This window comes from Protomyctophum parallelum (assembly GCF_964188405.1).
Source record: "Protomyctophum parallelum genome assembly, chromosome: 1".
Lineage (NCBI taxonomy): Eukaryota > Metazoa > Chordata > Actinopteri > Myctophiformes > Myctophidae > Protomyctophum > Protomyctophum parallelum.
Genome location: NC_139697.1, coordinates 18,215,971 through 18,236,777, shown reverse-complemented (window position 1 = coordinate 18,236,777; position 20,807 = coordinate 18,215,971). Strand labels below are relative to the sequence as shown.

The following is a 20,807-nucleotide window of genomic DNA, read 5'->3' as shown; positions in this document are numbered from 1 at the left end:
TGCGTTAGGTGGGCTGCGGACGGATCTGGGGTCACACTGTGGCCCAACCCCTCTTTCCTCCCCAAGAGGATCTCAGCCTTTCACGTCAACCAGCCAGTCAGGTTGACGGCTTTCACCTCGCAGCCGGGAGCGGAGGGGCTATTCCCTGCCGCTGGGCTGTGCCCCATCCGGGCCCTGAGGCAGTACATAGCCAGGACGACAGGCCTTCGGAAGTCAGACGCCCTCTTCCTGTGCTATGGAGGACACAGAAAGGGGTGTGCCGTCTCTAAACAACGGCTTTCCCACTGGGTGGTGGACGCCGTTTTACAGGCCTACAAGCACCGGGGGCTGCCGGCTCCCCCTGTCAGGTGCCACTCAACTCGGAGTGTCTCCACCTCCTGGGCCGCGTTGAGGGGTGTCCCGCTGGCCGATATCTGTGCCGCAGCGACATGGGCCTCTCCGTGCACGTTTGCCCGCTTCTACAGGGTGAATGTGACCACCCCTCACCCTGTGGCGACGGCAGTGCTGTCCGCCTCTTCAACCTGCAACTGAGGTTCGTGAGTGCAGGTTCCTCGTGACCATGTTGGTATGAGTCATCCAGGTGTTGAAAACACCGCCCCTCTGGCGGTCAGTAGGTATGAAATAGAACGCAAGTTATCTATATAACTATGGTTCTATGAATACCGGATGACCGCCAGAGTTCATTGTCACTCGGAATCCCGACGAAAAGATTTCATGAGGATGATCCCTGTGGACTGAGCACCTATATCCATGGCTCACGCCCACAGGTGGTCACGAGTGACAGTGTTGGTATTAATATTCGACCAATGCGCGAGCGCGTGATGCATATCCAGGTGTTGAAAACACCGCCCCTCTGGCGGTCATCCGGTATTCATAGAACCATAGTTATATAGATAACTTGCGATTCTTGTTATGGATTTGGTTTTGAATCATTGTTTTCAAAAAACACTCCCAAACTCCCGGGGACATTTCTCATGAATTAAAAAAACTAATAAATTAGAGAACAAATGTTTAAGTAGTAGTGAAATTAGCCAAACTCGGGGTCACGGGCTAAATAGCGTGGGAACCACAGTGCTGACTAGGTCTTGTGAAAATTAAGTTCCCAAGAAATGTATTTTCTTGTTTTGACGTATTTCCAGATTATCCACATGAATCACAGTATCGAGGTGTGACTCAATACACCAACAGAGCAGTGTTTTTTTTGTCATAGTCATAACTCATAGTCTTTTTCATTTAGTTTTAGTCACATTCTACTAGTCACCTGGAACGTTTTAGTGTTAGTCTAGTTTTATTCGACTAAATATATGATTTTAGTCGACTAAATCTACATTTGATTTAGTCGACTAAAGTGTATTTTGGCGGGCCTCTATGCCGTCGTAATAGCAGATTTTACACTTGTAAATGGTGCATTTTTATATAGCGCCTTTATCCTAAGCGCTTTACATAGATTGTGCATTACATTCACCCACTCATACACAGATTCACACACCGATGCCGGCGGAAACCATGCAAGGCATCAAACTGCTCAACGGGAGCAATGAGGGGTTCAGTGTCTTGCTCAAGGACACTAAACTCTGGGAGAGCCCCGGGTTCGAACTGGGAACCTTGCGGTTCCCATCCCGTCACTCTACCCCTGAAAATAGCCGCGCTGCGACATGTGAGCTTGTAGATTGGCTATTTTCAGTATTTTATGCGACGAAATCAACACTGTAACAGAAGATTGAAAGCACTCACGAAAGGGTCCTTCGGGCTTATTTTATTATTCTATTCAGAATCAGATACTGTAGGTATGGACTGTTCTGCGCTGCCTGTGTCTGAATAAAAAAAATAACTCCTGAAGGACACTTCTGAGTGAGTGTTGTTGGCGTTCCTCTGTTTCTTCTGAACCCTTCTGTTTCTTCTGAGTCATATATACACTTGGCAAACAGACAAGTGTTGTGACTGAGTTGTGCTCGCTGTTCTTTCAAGTCGGCGTACGACATACAAAATAAATAAAACAAACTGAAACACCAGTGATTCAGTAATTCCTTCACCGTTGCGAGGACTCGACTGTCGGAATAATGGCCGTTCTCCATCAAGAAAAGTATTGTATGCCATTACTGTTGACAGTTTAAAGGACAACTTTAGTTTTTTTCAACCAAGGTTCATGTTTTAGGTTGTTATTAGAGAAACTAAAAGGTGAGTGTTAATTTTCTTTCATTTGCTGCTTTCTTTCGTTTTAGGGATTTTACCTCTTTCTGACAGGGGGGCGGGGGCATTCGAGCATGGGGCTAAATATGTATTTTTTTACCAAATTTTATGGTGATTTATTTTTTTATTATTTACTATAGTCCTAATAAACCCCAGGAAATTACATCTGGCCACAGAAGATCACAATAAAATTAACACTCACCTTTTAGTTTCTCTAATAACAACCTAAAACATGAACCTTGGTTGAAAAAAACTAAAGTTGTCCTTTAAGCTATCGACCTGAAGAACGCCTTTCACAAATTCTAGGCTTCTATAGGAACATAATATACTATCGTATAGGCCTACACACTGCTATCCTATTCACAATGCATCAAGTCCAGCCACTTGGACTGTAACCAAGGTATTCCAGCCACCTGGACTGTAACCAAGGTATTCCAGCCACCTGGACTGTAACCAAGGTATTCCAGCCACCTGGACTGTAACCAAGGTATTCCAGTCACTTGGATTGTAACCAAGGTATTCCAGTCACTTGGACTGTAACCAAGGTATTCCAGTCACTTGGATTGTAACCAAGGTATTCCAGTCACTTGGATTGTAACCAAGGTATTCCAGCCACCTGGACTGTAACCAAGGTATTCCAGTCACTTGGACTGTAACCAAGGTATTCCAGTCACTTGGACTGTAACCAAGGTATTCCAGCCACCTGGACTGTAACCAAGGTATTCCAGCCACCTGGACTGTAACCAAGGTATTGTGTTTTTAGAAAGGTTAAGGAGGGTGTTGTGGAACGACAACCTGACGAGCCAAATATTTGAAAATCTCCAAAACCTTTTTTTTTTTCTTTTTTTTTTCAATTCAAGTAAAGTTTAAATGTGTCATTAACATATTTTGTCCGAAATGTAAATAATTGATATACCTTAAAACAGTATTATGTCCATTATATCCAACACTCAAATCGTTGAATAATACAATATCCATCCCATAACACTCACACAGTACTGAATAATGTGTTGCCCTGTAGCCACAAGGAGAGAAGCCAGGCCCATCTCGCTCCCCTGTATAAATGAATAATCCTCCTCCACCATCACTCCATCTTACATGTAAATTAACTATTAGTTGTGCGTAGGAGTGCAGTTAGTGCACGGGTCAGAGAAAGAACATATTATTATAATGTGAGTGTTCGTAGAGATATTGATTAAGTGTGTGTGTGTGTGTGTGTGTGTGTGTGTGTGTGTGTGTGTGTGTGTGTGTGTGTGTGTGTGTGTGTGTGTGTGTGTGTGTGTGTGTGTGTGTGTGTGTGCTCCTTAGTTATGGTGGTGTAACTTATCTGCGTCGCATAGTGCATCTGCAGATTTTCAAGGACTCAATGTTCTATGGCCGAGCTGTTTCTTTCCAGGCGTCAGAGAGACAATAGAGAAGACTCACAGAGAAAATGGCAAACTCGCATATACCGTATATAGATTTTATTTATGAAACAATGGCCTCTCATGGCTTGGTCTTGGCTTTTTACACACCCTCTCTCTTATATCTCTGCTGTCGGCAGGAAACCACCTAACAGGTTTTTGATTTGTCTTGCATAAATCAGTGTTAAGTCTGTGTGTTGTTTTGAAAATATTGAACCAATGGAAAGTAGTAAAAAACGCTTTGGCCAAAACCTCTAAACTCCATTGGACCCGCATCTGCTAACCTCCACCCCCTCTCCCCCTCTCATGCAAGTAATTGTCAATATATCAAATCACAACACAAACTAGCAAACAAAGTAACAAACAAAGCAGTATTGCTGAAAAATGAACATTTTGAAGTTAGGTGGTTAAGCTCATCAAAATCAACTGGCTAATGCTAAAAACAAACCTGTAGCCCTGTCCAGGTTGCTAGGCAACGCCTACGTCGTTCCCAGCACAAGGAGGAATGTGCGCGCACGCCATAGACACCCATTCAAAGCAGAATCTTTGTAGATTCTGCTCATGAAATTCTGAAATATGTCCATAGTTTTGTCCAATCCATGCAACGTTTTATTGTGAATTGTGATTTTTGATCGCATCACACACGAGGTATTACCGTTTCTGCGAAAGCTAAGCCATGACGGCTCCTGCTGACACAACTCCTCTCACTGTGCGAGGCTGGGATCAGGGAGATGCGGTGTACCACATAGATTTAGAAAGAAATTAGTTAAACATCAGGGAGATGCAGTGTACGACATAGATTCAGAAAGAAATTAGTTAAACGCAAAATGCTGCTTTCGAGTTCAGGAGACTTCGGGGAAAAAAAGCACTTCTCCTGAATGCTGCCTTCCCGTATGGCGTGGAAAGGATTTGCATTTCTTTCACCACAGTAAATGCTGCATTCATGGTCTGGATAGGGCAGTTGTGTTTTACAGACGGGTAAAAGGGCAGGGGCTGAAGCCCCCTTTGATGTCTATGTGCGCACGTGCCTGGCTGGGATACCCGGATGAACTATGTCTAGTAATCAGAGTATTTCTCTGGCGGCCTGCAGTATCTTGAATGAACACTAGGTGGCAATAAGAGTGTTCTTATTAAGTTCCAGTTTGTCTGCTCATTTCTTGTCACTGTATCCTGGCTGCGTTCTCTATCCTGATTGGATACAATTGGTATCCCAACCTGAAAATGCATTTTCTGTTTAATAAAAAGCCCGGAGAGACAAGGAGACTCCCGTTACTGAACAAACACTCTATAGCAATGAGTACTATCACAATACAGAGGGTTTTTTTTACATTTATTTTAACCAAAGAAAATCACTAATTTACCATTTAAGTGATTTAAGTGACCATTTAAGTGATTTTAACCCATTTTGGGCGGGAACCCCTTTTGGCGTATTGAAAAATAGCAGATCTACAAGCTCATAGCGCGCCACCGAGTGGCGCACTACGAGCTTGTAGGTCTGCTATTTTTGAAAAAAATAGAAGAAACTTTTAGAATCTGATCTCAGGTCAGAATGGGCTAATAATGAAACTGTCAGGATGTAATAGACATTTTTTTTAATCTGATCTCAGGTCAGAATGGGTTCATAATGAAACTGTCAGGATGTAATAGACATTTTTTAGAATCTGATCTCAGGTCAGAATGGGTTCATAATGAAACTGTCAGGATGTAATAGACATTTTTTTAGAATCTGATCTCAGGTCAGAATGGGTTAATAGCCATGGCCATGTGCCTGTCGACCCACTATACAGATCACGCAACATCCTGGATGACTTCAGGGAGGCTTACTATTGGCTGCGACAGAACACGGACGAGCATGTGCGGGTCATGTCGTGGTGGGACTACGGCTACCAGATAGCCGGCATGGCCAACAGGACCACGCTGGTGGACAACAACACATGGAACAACAGTCACATAGCACTGGTGAGTATAGGCATGTAACGATATATCGTAAATCGCGATATATCGATATTATATCCCGACGATATGTATCGATTTATTTTTAAAAAAGGGTTAGGGTTAGGGTTCGATAAAAAAAAATAAAAAAAAGAAATGTCAGCTGTAATCATATGCCATCATATCCACATGATTTTGGAGAGAAATGAGACAGTAGAGGCGCTGTATATGTGTCTGTGACTGTGCCCAGGTGATGGTCGTTATTGATGCTCATTAATACATCAAGGAAGGCAATTATCTTTGCAATGTAGTTAAATAAGAATTGTTTTTTTTTAATGATTTATCTTCCCCCCAAAGCTTTGGGGGGAAGATAAATCATTAAAAAAAAAAAAACATTTGTCTGGAAAATCATTGTGTGGAAAATATTGTGCAAAATCGTATCGTGAACCTCATATGGTGATACGTATCGTGAGTTGAGTGTATCGTTACATGCCTACTGGTTAGTAGCCTACTAAAACCATCTGTTTCAGGGACACGGTGGCCCAGTCGGTAGAGCTGTCGCCTCACAGCTAGAAGGTCCTGGGTTTGATTCCCGCTGTGGGCACTGGCGCCGTGTCTCCTCCTCCGCTTCATCAGTGCCCATATACCCGAGGCGGGGTTGTCGAAAGGGCCTTTCTGTTTGGAGTCTGCATGTTCTCCACCGTGTCCGTGATAATGGTCAGTTGGTGGTGTTTGTGAGGTATTATGATGATACCAGTGATAATGGTCAGTTGGTGGTGTTTGTGAGGCATTATGATGATACCAGTGATAATGGTCAGTTGGTGGTGTTTGTGAGGTATTATAATGATACCAGTGATAATGGTCAGTTGGTGGTGTTTGTGAGGTATTATGATAACAGTGATAATGGTCAGTTGGTGGTGTTTGTGAGGTATTATGATACCAGTGATAATGGTCAGTTGGTGGTGTTTGTGAGGTATTATGATACCAGTGATAATGGTCAGTTGGTGGTGTTTGTGAGGTATTATGATAACAGTGATAATAGTCAGTTGGTGTTGTTTGTGAGGTATTATGATACCAGTGATAATGGTCAGTTGGTGGTGTTTGTGAGGTATTATGATACCAGTGATAATGGTCAGTTGGTGGTGTTTGTGAGGTATTATGATACCAGTGATAATGGTCAGTTGGTGGTGTTTGTGAGGTATTATGATACCAGTGATAATGGTCAGTTGGTGGTGTTTGTGAGGTATTATGATACCATATAGTGATAATGGTCAGTTGGTGGTGTTTGTGAGGTATTATGATACCAGTGATAATGGTCAGTTGGTGGTGTTTGTGAGGTATTATAATGATACCATATAGTGATAATGGTCAGTTGGTGGTGTTTGTGAGGTATTATGATACCAGTGATAATGGTCAGTTGGTGGTGTTTGTGAGGTATTATGATACCAGTGATAATGGTCAGTTGGTGGTGTTTGTGAGGTATTATGATGAGGGTATGAGTCTGACGGACAGATCGGTGAGATCCGATTTGGGCGTGCGCAAATCTCAGCCACTACCCGCCCCTCTAGACCAGAAACCTATAAAACGTTAGCTCAGGCTATAGGGTTAATGTGGTGATGTGTGTGGTCTTCTTCCAGGTGGGCAAAGCCATGTCGTCCAATGAGAGCGCGGCGTATCAGATCATGAGGTCCCTGGACGTCGACTATGTTCTCATCATCTTCGGAGGCGTGATCGGCTACTCGGGTGACGACATCAACAAGTTCCTGTGGATGGTGCGCATAGCGGAGGGCGAGCACCCCAAGGACATCAGAGTGAGTTGTTTGTTGAGACGCGCAACGCCCAAATGCCTTCATGGTCTACACACAATTCAATTTAAATTCAAAGGGCTTTATTGGCATGAGAAAACATACGTTTACGTTGCCAATGCAAAAGGCACAATACAGCAATTACAATCAAAACAAAATATATGTACATTTGAAAGTCAGTCTTCAATAAATCAATTTCTATGTACCAGGATCACTCGATGTAGATCGAGTCTTTAGGGTGGTTGTGTTCCATTTGCTATCCTTCTCATATCACTTCTACTTAATAGTTTTAATTTTGTTTTAGTCACATTTTAGTCACCTGGAATGTTTTAATGGTAGTCTAGTTTTGGTTGACTAAATATCATAAGATTTTTCATTGACTAAATGCAGTTGATTTAGACGACTAACATGCAATATGGTGGGCCTTGATCCGCCGTAATGACTGATTTTACACTTGCTGAAAATAGCCGATCTACAAGCCTACAATGTGTCGCAGCGCGACATGTTGTGAGCTTGTAGGTGTGCAACCAAGCATGCAACCAAGTATAAAATGACTTATACTGGCTAGTTTTTATTCGTTGACAAAATTGTCATTTAGTCTTAGTCATCATAGCTTAATTTAATTTAGTTTCCTTTAGCGCCTGTTAGGGACGGTTAAATGGCATTACGACCACTGTACATTGTGAGAAAAGGCGTAAAATGAATTGCCTACTGTTTAATAAAATAAAAAGGCTCCAGAGAGAGTTGTACACTCTACTTCAACTGGATCAAATTTCGACAGAAATATCTCCTACTCTATAATGATTAAGGCTGTCCCAGAACATTCGGGGTTTGAATGTTCGCTCGTTAAGGTTGGCACTCGAATCTTAATTAATGGACTTGAACCATTTGTGGGGTTTTTTTTAAATAATTTATTATTATTATTATTATTTTACTCGAAAATATGCAATATGCATAATAAGAGTACTATGTTCATGTTGTGTTTACAATAATTTGAAAGTCCTGCTTGACAGCAGAAGAGACACAGTGACATGCACACGCACACACACACACTACACAGGTGGAACAAATTAATGAACGAGAGACAGCTAACGAGCAAGCTACACTCTCGTCAGCTGCCTGGCGAGCAAGCTTACAGAGACATCGGGAAGCATTTTTGGTCTGACAAAAAATATGGACAGTCGTACAGGTACTCACAATTACCATGTTTTGGGGGCTGCTTGAGAATTCAACTCATGGCTAATTTTTATGGAATGATGAGCTGAGTGGGCGCTGCGCTCTCTTCAGCGCTGCGCTAATCATGTTCAAGGCGGATATCTCGTGTTGAATTGCAGCCTGGTTAAAAGCACTCTGAGAAATTAATTAATTAGAAACAAATGGTCCGGATGTTCGCTCGAAAATTCCTGCCGAAGTTCGAGTCCTAAAAACAGGGCTAGGGTACAGCCTTAATAATGATGTGAGTCCTTGGTGTGTGTGTGTGTGTGTGTGTGTGTGTGTGTGTGTGTGTGTGTGTGTGTGTGTGTGTGTCGGATTCAAATCCAATCATTCACTCTGCCTCCTCCTCTCCTCTCCTTTTCCTCTTCCTTTCCTCGTGCCCTCCATGTGTCCTCCAGGAGAGCGACTACTTCACTCCTCAGGGAGAGTTCAGGGTGGATAAAGCGGGTTCGCCCACACTGCTCAACTGCCTCATGTACAAGATGTCCTACTATCGCTTTGGGGAAATGCAGGTGAGTTCACGCAAAACAAAAGCAGAGAAGCTGTCATGGTTTATGCAGTTTAATAAGCATGAGAGGCATCCAAGGGATTTTCTTTGGCTGCAGCCGAGAGAACCCAATAAATAAACATTTAGCAGTTTTATGCGAGGCTGTAACTGAGTTCTTGGTGCTGTAAAAGCTCTTCCGGAGCTTCTACAAGTCAGGCTTGGTGGGTCGGATCACAGATTTTGTTCCGCACGATCGGCCGATATTGTGCTACGGTGGCAATTATTGCGACTGCAGGTTGCAGTTAACTATGAAATCGTGCATTTCCCGTCAGTCACGCCCCATAATATGGCCATGCCTCGTGACATCACGTGATGTCGTCAATATTAAGCCCATATGGAGATCCAAGATGTCATCGATATTGGCCAGCAACTCTACATCTCACCTCAAACCTCAGACCCTTAGATCTCCATATATGGATCTGACCTGTTCTGACATTCCATATGTTGATCCTGCCCCATCCATCCTTCCTCTTCGATGTCTCTCTTCTGACTGATACCTGTCCATTTAAGCTCTAGACGGGCCTGCCCCAAAGTTATTAGTGCAGCCGCACCCGGCGAAAACTGGAGCTTTCAACAGGCCCGAAAATGAAGACCTGGCCCTACCTGGGCCCTCATCAAACCATGTACACTCGAGACACTGCCCCCGCTGCCACCCTTTGATCTTAGAACAGGAGCTGACCTGTTCTGACATTCCATATGTTGGTCTGACCTCACCAAACCCTGTACACTCAAGACACGCTCCATATATGGCCAGTACAGAATTCAGGGGGTGCGCGGAGCATGTCTAAAAGCCCATTAGTAGCCCCTAGAGTTCATGTTGCTCCACTTTACTCCCCACATAACCCTGCAGTAAGTCGTCTGAACTAATCAAGTACGCCATAATTAGAGCCATGAGCTTGCGGTGCCGCTAGCAGGCTAATGGTTTTCCGATTAGCTAGCTTTTCTGATTTGTAGAGTCGTGTCAGTTGTATTCTATTATACAGCAGGGTTTGTCAGTCTCCAGAGACGACGGCACAGCGGAATCGCTCGCTCGGTTCCGGTTTGAGAAAGAAACAGATGATACAGTGTGGGCAGTGGGGGGAGAGAGAGAGAGATTGAGTTTGTGGGGGGGATCTAACGACATGAAGTAGGACAAGGTGAATGCAGAGAGACTCCATGTCCTTTCGCTCCGTTCTCTCTCTTCAGCCTGTAAAATGAACAGCTTTAGCTATAATCACAATCTGTGGACGAGTGTGTTCTCGGACACATGCAAGAAGGTGTAATCCTCATACCCAACTTGAAATTGGCTGAAGGACCGTGAATCATTCATCCTGGAATCTTCCTGGGATTTATATTTTGACGATTATACCGTATACATTATGTATTAGGAATGCACGATCATTATCGGCCCGATATCAGGAATTATGGCATCCGATAATGCCGATAACATTATTAATAGGTTTGATTATATATGTATTCTTTATTATATATTTTCATATGCTTGCAGTTCTGCTAAATGATTAGTTTATCTGCTGGCAAAGCACCCAGAGGCTTTTGGATCTGCTGCTTTGGTCAAAGCTATATGTTAACCCATTTATTGTAGGCCTGATGTCGAAATTTAAAAAAATGTCTTTTAAATCCTCCAGTTTTCTGAAATAAATATTTTCACGATTTCTCAAAAATAGCAAGTGGCGTGCTATGAGCTTGTAGGTCTGCTATTTTTCAATAGCTAATATAACAATGTTTAAAACACCAAAAGGGGGGGAACCCAAAATTGGGTTAAATGTACCGTTACTCACTAGTGGTAGTGTGTATATTGTATATTTTATCGGTTATTATTATATTATTATTATTATTATTATACTAATATTTTATTAGTATCGGGGTCTTGAGAAGCAGGAAGTTATCTATCGGTAGCAGTTTAAAAAAAATCTATATCGTGCCTCCCTAATAATTATGTAGGGGTCCTCAACAGGCGGTCCGTGACGCGACCACGGCACACCTCACCGCGGACCAAATGGACAAATCATAGAAAATAATTAAAATCTGCGAGTTACCACGACTGCGAGTTGAACTATCCGTTGTATTCCCTGAATGCACAGCGCAGCCGAGTGTGGACCGACTAACTGTGTGCACGTGTGTGCCTGTGTATTATGTCCATGACAATGGACATGACATGTCCATGACAATGATGCGCCGACCGGCTGTTGTCTTGGGTCGGAGTCACACATTGGCTTCCAGCCAACGTGTCAGCCTCATACACTCCAACAAACAACAAAGGGTGACGGAGTTGCAGTGCAGCAAGAGTGTGTTCGCTCGTACCGGCACTTTGCCAGCTGCTCAACGGTAGTAGAACACGATTACATTTTGAATAAGTCACAATGGCATGTTCTAAATTCACTGGTAGTACTGAGAGAAAGTTTGACGGTGCCCACGCCGGTTTTGGGTATGGGTAAGCAATGGGTAAGCAAAAGGGTCTGAGGTTTGAGTTGAGATGTAGAGTTGCTGGCCAATATCGATGACATCTTGGATCTCCATATGGGCTTAATATTGACGACATCACGTGATGTCACAAGGGATGGCCATATTATGGGGCGTGACTGACGGGAAATGCACGATTTCATAGTTAACTGCAACCTGCAGTCACAATAATTGCCACCGTAGCACAATATCGGCCGATCGTGCGGAACAATTGCTTACCCATAGTCTCCAGAGACGACGGCACAGCGGAATCGCTCGCTCCGTTTTTATATACTGTTTCTTTGTAACCTTTCATAAATTATATTATCTTTTAGTTTTGTTATTTTAACCCCTATTGACTACTTTTCGCGATTCGATGATGTGAGCTTGTAGCTACTTTTTAGTAACATTTTGTAAAAGAAAAATCAGACCAGTCTGAAGTGAGTGGTGCAACAGTGCTCCCTGTTGGTACTCTAAACATAGGTACACGTACTCTAAACATAGGGACATTGCTGTTCCTTAGAGTGGTTCTACCACTCAAAAATATATCTACTGTACATTGACAAAGCAGTTAAAGAACATTGTATCATTTCAATATGTCCGCTTTCAAGTAGAGATGTCCCGATACTGTATCGGTATCGGGAAAAGTATCGGATCGGCCCTTATTTGTCATATCGGGTCATATCGGTATCGGTGAATATGCCAGTCTAACCACACATCCGACACAGGGGTAAGGGGTTGACACTATGGCAGGTAAATAAAATGTTGGGACATGTGGAGTTTGCTTTGGAGTTGCCCAAACTGCAAGTGCACGTTTGAGTGAGGAGTCTGCTATAAACACAACACGAGATATATAGCTAGATAGCTATAAACACAACATGAGATCACGACACTGGTATCGGTATTCGGTATCGGTATCGGCTAACACAAAAATTTGAGGTATCGGGATCGGATCAGAAGCGAAAAAAAGTGTATCGGGACATCCCTACTTTCAGGCATATAAATGTTATGCTTATTCCCTCAAGCTGGACTTCCGGACACCGCCTGGCTTTGACCGGACGCGTAACGCAGAGATCGGCAACAAAGACATCAAGTTCCAACATCTGGAGGAGGCGTTCACCTCGGAACACTGGCTGGTCAGAATCTACAAGGTCAAGGACCTGGACAACAGGGAACCCCTGGACCACAAGCTGCGTAGTGTCCTTCCCAAGCAGAAGTACACATCCAAAAAGGTAGTTTAACCCATTTAGACCGGAGGATGCATCTGTGTCACCTTATAGCTTTTAACTGACTTTAACCATTATTTTAAAGTTTAGCTGTTGAAAAGTAGCAGATCACTGTCCCGCGCTATGAGCTATGAGCTACAAGTTGTTAGCTTGTAGATCGGCTATTTCCAACAAAATCTCACCTGTTTTTGCCTATCATCAAAAAGAAACAATCTACAATCATAGATGCGCTGCTATATTATTTACATACAGTACAACATCATTTGCTTTCTTCCTGAACTTCAAACAACGGATTACATTTCTAATCTACAGTCTGACGTTATGAACAGCTAAAATCAAAATAAATGGAAACCGACTTTGAGAACATGACTTCTATATACGTAAATTGGAATAATTTTGTTATCGTTCTAAAAGTTAAGCCCCTGGCAAACTCAGTCGTGAGCACCCTGTTTGGGCACATGCTAACTTAATTTCCAAAGCATGCGTGATCAACTTAGTGCCAGACAGTGTAATGGCCTCTACATAGTCAGTTTTGTTCCTTGCGTGGGGGAGTCAAACGGACACAAAAAACGCAAGCTTATTTGTATATAATAGTCGCTCCGTCGCTTACGTCGTTTACGTCGGTCTAATATGATCTTGAATGTGCAAGCATCTACTCGCCCACTAGATGGCAGCTGCATATAATGAGTTTTACACTATATCATCAATCGAAGTAGGCTATATACCACTGCCGATCCATAAGCTCACACCATGACGCTTGCAAGCTTGAAACTTGTTTATTCTAAATGAATTGACCCAGTTCTGCGTCTTTTGCTATTATAACGCAATTAATCATTGCGTTCACACGGGCATATTGCAGTCTACCATTCATTGTCAAAGGAAGTCGCTAGTGGATGATCATCAGCAACGGAAAACGACTCTGCAAGGCACTTAACACTGCCATTGCTTTCACCTGATATTGTATGAAGCTAATGGTAATAATGAAACAAGACAATTATTTCCACCAGGCCGGGGGAGGGGATTATGTTTTCGACCTGGTTCGTCCATGTGTGTCTTCCTGTCTGTCTGTCTGTCTGTGAGAAGCTCTCGGGTACCGATGGGCCAATATGTGTGAATCTTTCACACTCCCAGCAAAAACAAGGAAGAACCTTGAATACCCCGAATGTTTCAAATCGGCATAATGTTGCCGTTTTATAACAGGACACTTCCTTGGATCGTGATTCGGTTCCCCAAACAGGCCACGCAAATCTCCGCTTTACAACAAGCTTTCTATAAAGCACCCGTTTTGCTGCTACTCCTACATATTTTGCCCAAAACTCAGCAGGCCATCAAAGCCTGTTAGGCAGTATGCTTAAAGGGTGTGTGTGTGTGTGCATGCGTTAAATAGCACTATATTCTTTTTAAGTTTTTTTGATAGTGAACAGTAGACAGACAGGAAATGGGGAGAGAAATGGAGAGTGACACGCAGCAAAGGCCGTCGGGCTCGGGAGTCGAACCCGCGACGCACCGTCCGGCTGGTTCGGCAGCCTAGGTGCCCAGACTGTTGAGCTAACCATCTGGGCAAATAACACTATTATTCTGATGGTAACCATTGCTATGGAACATTTTATTAATTAACAAGGGTCTCCCCATCTCTCCAGCTCTTTTGAATGGAATAGATATTTTCAGCCTCAGGTCTGGATACCAACTCATGAGTGCATGAGCATATTTGATATTGTGTCAGTCTGTACAATACTGCATTTTATTTATTTTTATTATTTTTTTACAGACTGCCAAGAGGAAGCGAGGACACATCAAGAACAAGTTGGTCCTGAAGAAAGGCAAGAAGCTAAACGGAAAGAAATGATGAAAGATGACTATTTGAAAAACACAGGAAAGAAGCAACTTGCAAGAATGCAACTTGCAAAGAAGCCTCTAGCAACCAATGAAGTAGAACACGGTGTGGCTCCCTCAGACTGCCCCTGTGTGGTGGGGAGGTTGAAGTATCATATATGGCTAGCTCCAGAAAATGTCCATTTTAAATCTCTAATGACCTTCGTCTTAGTCTTTTTTTTATGTTTTTTTTTGTTTAGTTCTTTGCTTAATTTTCTTGTACTTGAATGGGAAGGCACAGAGCAGCTTCAGTTGATTTGTGTTTTATGGTAAATAAATGAAATGCTCATCAGAATTGAGGGGTGGTGGGGGGGTAAGAGGAGTCTGGGAGCATTTGCACCAAAGAGCCTTGACTTTTACTCCTCAGCACATGACTAATTTATGTTTTTGTGAGAATCAGGGTACGCTGTAGGTACTTGGTTCCTGACACGTGTACAGAGGAGCGTATGCGATATGGAGGAACGCCACACAGCTCACCTGTAATATTAACGTTTTTAGTTCATCATCTTTCATTAGGTGTTTTCAAACGGGCAGTGATTAACGCACCTAGTAATTCATTTTCAATGAGACCTGCGTTTCTTTTTTCTGTACACGCGGAGAAGTCGAGGGGGGCGACAACGCAAGCATATTTACGTGGGTAAAGTTTTTTTTTTTTTTTACGCTTGCGTTGTCGCGCCCCTCATGAGCAGACCTGGAGCAGAGCTGTCGTTGATCCAGGCGACCAGGTCTGCGTTAAAACACATTGACTACATAACCAGCTAAACCCACATTATAATCCATGTTCTTCCCCTGCTTAATACGCTAAACCCGCTATTTGTTTTATGTGTTTAATTCGCCGTTTTTTTAATAATTTAAAAGAAATAGCGGATTGGTGACGAGGCCGACGCGTTATGATGACATAACCGGGAATCGACCCGTGCACTGAGCTGCAAGGGCTTCTGGGAAAATGAGTTTAATGCAAGTGAACGGTGGTTTTCACTGGGCTCCATGCGTTTGTTGTTCTTCCCCATCACGACGGTGGATTATTTTTCGGTTCGACAACAAGCCATTGGACTATTTTCACGGGGATTGATCATGGATCAAGGCGCAAATACTTCGGCGTATGCTCCAAAGGTAATTCAATAATCCTGGCAGCCTCGGTATGTGTCATATTTAAATATAAATAAAGCGCGGAAAATCAATGCCCATCTGAAAGGACCTATATACAGTATATTATTTTATGCGTGTGGTTGGCTCTTTTGTGCTGTTCGACAAAGTCTTTAGAAGAAAAAAAAAACATGGCCTATTATGTAAATATGTTATGTATAGAAAATGTTTAAAAAGGGTTATAATATATTGGAGTATTGTGGTGATTTCTTTTTTCCTTTCTTTTTTTTAATATGCAGATAAAATGTTTTCTCTTTGTTTCATTTCATGTGAGATTAATGTTATTTTCATTTTATTTTCAACAGACAGAACAGCGAATGCAATAATTCTAGTTTGTAGGGACATGAGACTTTTGTGGAAAGAACGAATGTGATTTTTTTTACGACGACGTTCTCCCCCCCCCCCCCCCCCCCCTTTCTCCCTTCAGAAGTCTAGATTGTATATTCTGCTGCTAGGGGTTTCAGAATAAATATGGAAATGAGCAACCGTAGCGGTTGTAAATCAGCCCTTCTTGGCGTCCTGTTGGAGGGAGCGCTGCTGTGGTTCACTGGGCAGCCCCGTTGCCTCATTAGCGCTTTCCATCACATTGATGTGTGACTTTCGGTCTTCTTTGGCGTCAACGTGCTGACACAAAGTATTCCACACTAGTAGAAATCAAGACGTAATATGCTGGGGAAGTGAAGGGCGACGGTCCGTGTACAGGTGTTCATGCAGGCAACTCAATATACTAGGAACTTAAAGCTGCAATCCATAACCTAAATGGCTTGCCCGGAACTTATACCGCAGGGACTCTCCTGCCCTCGCGCCAACGTTTTACCGTCAAGCTATAGTGGGGTCAAAGTACAGGAGTTGTGCTTTGCCCACCAAAAGCACTGAGGTCATATGGTCATGCGAGAGCAAGGCACCAAGGTGTATGTCGACTTTGTCGACTCTGTCCTCACGATTCACAGGAGAGTTGCACAGCTCATATCTGCATGTCGGCGAATTCTGAAGAATCAACCTGAGACCGTTCAAGAGGAGTAATCGGGATATAGAAGGAGATGGTCAAGTCACACGTAACGTTGCATGTGCCTTTCTTGCGCAGGTGATTGAACGCAACGACACACCTATTCTGTGTCTTGTCCTGAAGTAGTCGTGAAAATCCTTTCCTTTTATATAGTGCCACAGTGGCACTTGGAGGACAAAACAGGATGATCTTTTAGAGGCCTCGTTTTAAGCAGGCCTCTGAAGTATTGGGACATTGTGTGTTATTTCAGATTGTTTTGCAATTCAGTATGTATGTTTAAAAGCAATTACTTAATTTCACCAGATAAGATGCAAAGTACTATGCTTAAATGTATGTATCACTCTAGCAACGACTCGGGTGAGTCCGGTTGATTGAAATCTCTGAACGGAGAATGTTACAAGTTACCAGGACGTCCTTACGTTTGGAGAGTTGTTCCCTGCTACGGTGGAGCATACGCAGGCTGACTATACCATGCCTGCCTCAAGACATGTCCAAAACTAGAGGGACTGATGGCACAGATAAGTCACGAAGACTAAGTAATAACACAGTAAACTGGTGTCGCTTGGGAAAACTTGATTGGCTCAGACACACGCCTCTGTTTTAGTAGGAAATAAATGTTGCAAAAACCATTACAGCTGGCCAAACAGGTTGGTTAACATAAGGTTTAATTTCACTATAACGAGTTATGGATTGTAGCTTTAATTTGAACCAGAGTATGTTATTGAAGTTAGTATGCTGTTCGGTTCACTGCATGCCATCTTGGATGTCCGGCTTTTGTCCGACCCTTCCTATGAACTCTAAAGCCTGCTATATACAGCATATACTTAGTCGTATGATGGTGGCCCACGCCAAAAAATAAGCGATCTACGAGCTCACAATGTACGATTAACTATACATAAGTCATATCCCTCTAGGCACAGTACTGTTCTCATCTCTTCAGGTGCTGCAGATGTCTTTGTTGAGTTTTGGAAGCTTTGATAGTGTGTTTTTTGGAATAAAGGAAACCCACAGCGTGTGAACAAGGCTTCTGTTTCAAGTCATGTACCGTTATGTAATTCAAGAGGATGTTTTTGTATCAGCCGTTTGATTTCTCATTTGTCCCCCCACCCTTTATGTAGGACGTTGTTTGCTGAAACGACGTGGTGTGCCACTTTTACAAGCCTCTGCAAAATCGTTTCCACACCGTTGTTTAACAATGTTTTCAGTTTTATCTGTCAAAAAGACAGAGTTTGGACTAAGCCTTAATATACGAGACAGAAAGTGTACAGATTTCTCTTATCTTTTTAATGTGTTCATTTTGTGTTTTCTCTTTCTTTTTTTTATCCAGGATGGTAAAATTATCCCTGAATTTAGGTTTAGTTAATACTGTATATGGCAGTACGTTCTGTTTCAAATCCTCCACAACATCTGATTTTCTTTCCTCAACTGCTTGTCTCCGGGTCGCCCATTCAAGTTTACATTTTCACATTGCTGTTCAGTCATGGTTAAACAAGACAAGATTAAAACAATTCGAGTTTGTGTAAATTGTCATTCTCATGGCTGGTTATTCAGACAAAATGTTTATCCTCTTTATCTTGTTTGGCATTTATTTAACAGATGTTTATTTATTTATTTTATGTGTTTATTTGTTCTTTGCTTTTTTACCCCTTTTTCTCCCCAATGTAGTCGTTATGCCAATTCATTCTTCACACACTGTGTCGTCATTGCTGTTGTATCCTATACTGACTCATCTGCCGGTGAGGAGCAAGGACAAATTTAATTGGGTTTGAGGCCCTGACAAGGGCTCCTGGGGCCCTTCATTGGTTGTTGATTTTGTTCAATTTAGGTAAAAGAAAAGATGTTTAAAAAATAATAAATAACTTTCAAGGTTAGGATGCATGCATGCATCCTGCAGTATTCAAAAAGTGTTAAGATTCTTCAAGATGTTGAGAAAACATTGTCAAGACCGGGAATCGATCCTATAACCTGTTCAGGATCTAAACCCAGTGACCAACTGAACCTACGTATAATGATTGAACAGCTGAAATGGTTAATGCCAGAAAACGGGCTTGTTTCCATTGTGGATCATAAACATTCAAACATCTAGACAAGCAACGGCACACAACACTGCAGATAAATATCCTGTTTTTCCTTTATATTATTTTGTTCTGTTACTCAACGCAGAAAGAAGACTAGAAAGGCAGCAGTCGGCTCACTGGGTATAGAATCCCTGCACCCAACTCTTGGGTGGAATGCTAGTGTAAAGTAACCTGACTCTGCCAGATTGCGGCAGTATTGATTTCATGATGTTAAGTAATTTACCACTGAGGTGCACACAACACACGAGGTCTATACATTTATTCCAAACATTATTATTATTATATATATATTTATTTTGGGGGGGGAGGAATGTGATGCCATGGCTGCTTCTGATCCCCCCCATGGATGTATATTCACCTGCTCAGCACACACACACACACACACACACAGATCTCGTACTACTACTCTAGGCTACCCCACATTTCTGGTTATAATAGTACGTTGTGTTATATTATGTGAATGTATTATAATTTTAAAACCTGGTACATTGTCTTCCATTTTAAAGGCCTCTTTGCCCTATACTCGTCAGGTCGTCTTGGTACAGAGCGCCCCCATGTGCCTGTAAAGTGTGTAGACAATGATGTTCCTTCACACCATTTGGATAAATTTAAGGGATCAAGACAATAAATGAATGCATTTCTGAATTGAGAGTAATGGGTTAATATGAGAATACTAGACATTTCAAACAGTCAGGTTTGACTTTCACAGGTATGACTTTGACGTGGTTTTGACGTGGTCTGGTTCCCAGCTAACATGTCCATCTGGGCCCAATTGGGTTTTGACATGGGCTATGGACATGGGTTCCAAGTGGGCACCCAGTTTTCACAAAGGGCCCACCCGTGTTAGCCCATATGGGCTTACGTGGGTTTCTAACTGGATCTTAGGTGGTATCCAAATGGGCCATTTTATTTCAGAACCATGTGTGCGCCACCTGTGTTTGCCTATATGGGTTTGAACTGGGATCTGATTGGGCCTTAACACATCGTTTGCGGGGTCAGTATCTATACGTCATTTGTCAGCCGATCGCCATGTGCGTATCACGTATCTATACGCATTTATAGCTTTTTTATTGAATACTTTAGTTCATCTTTCTATGTGCCCGGACAACATATAATGTATCTCCGATCGCATCTTCAAAGTTCCGGGTATGTGATCCTGAAAAAAGAGAGAAAGAAAAAGCCCCCCCCCCTCATGAAAAGAGGCGGCGGTCTATGGGCGGTCCGCTTCCTTTACGTGTATATGTCAGGGGATCTAAAATGGACGCGCCCATGATCTAGTGTGTGTGAAAAGAAGAGTAACACTCGATTCCCCCTCCCCTCCTGTTTCTACATGGTTTCTCCCGAGGAGGTGGATGGATTTTCCGAGAACGAGAGAGAGACAGACCCCCCCCCCCCCCCCCCCCGGGGGTCGGTCTCTCTCTCGTTCTCGGAAAATGATTGAACGCACTACGCAGCCTAAGAAGTGCATCGACTTGCCCGCAGCCCGTATATGCCAATCGCCATAAAACCCCACGGTGAATAAGAATAATCTGCAACGGATCACATGGAGTCATGGACAGATGCATGTTTCCTTCTTCATATTATGAACTAACAAACGAATCACATTATCGAGGGACCGCCATGAAAACAGTGGCCGCTGACATGTCTTCCGTTGGGGATCTGCACATAGCCGTCTTCGCCAGCAATCACTATAGCTCGTGTGATTGTAACACCTTTTTATTCATTATAATTCCAGTGATAAGACCGCAATGAACGCGTCGGGGACGTCATCGACCCGGTTGTAATGTATAACGAATACACATTTCCTCATCCTAAACCGTTGTGTTCTGTGGTGGAAGCCATTTCCCCTTCCTCGTCGAGTTGTCATCTTGACATCACAGCCGGGCTTAGCTCCTTTTTAGATGTTTTTTATCCCATTTTTAGAAGCACGTCTAATAGCCGGCTATTG

General features: G+C 42.8%; 1 protein-coding gene across 2 annotated transcripts in view; it reads left to right on the top strand.

Moving 5' to 3' along the window:
* LOC310868270 (dolichyl-diphosphooligosaccharide--protein glycosyltransferase subunit STT3B-like) overlaps positions 1-18,307 on the top strand; it is a 171,290-nt gene extending 152,983 nt beyond the window's left edge. The window contains exons 12-17 of one of the 2 annotated variants that reach the window (XR_014570071.1): positions 5,381-5,552; positions 7,163-7,336; positions 8,944-9,057; positions 12,557-12,763; positions 14,526-15,854; positions 15,886-18,307. Coding sequence is in view for 1 of the 2 variants with exons in the window: in XM_083778623.1 (XP_083634749.1) it covers positions 5,381-5,552; positions 7,163-7,336; positions 8,944-9,057; positions 12,557-12,763; positions 14,526-14,603 (745 nt within the window). In the remaining variant the exon portion in view is untranslated. Of the gene's footprint in view, positions 1-5,380; positions 5,553-7,162; positions 7,337-8,943; positions 9,058-12,556; positions 12,764-14,525 lie in introns of both variants that reach the window. The other variant, XM_083778623.1, reaches the window with a different exon arrangement.
* The last annotated feature ends 2,500 nt before the right edge of the window (positions 18,308-20,807 follow it).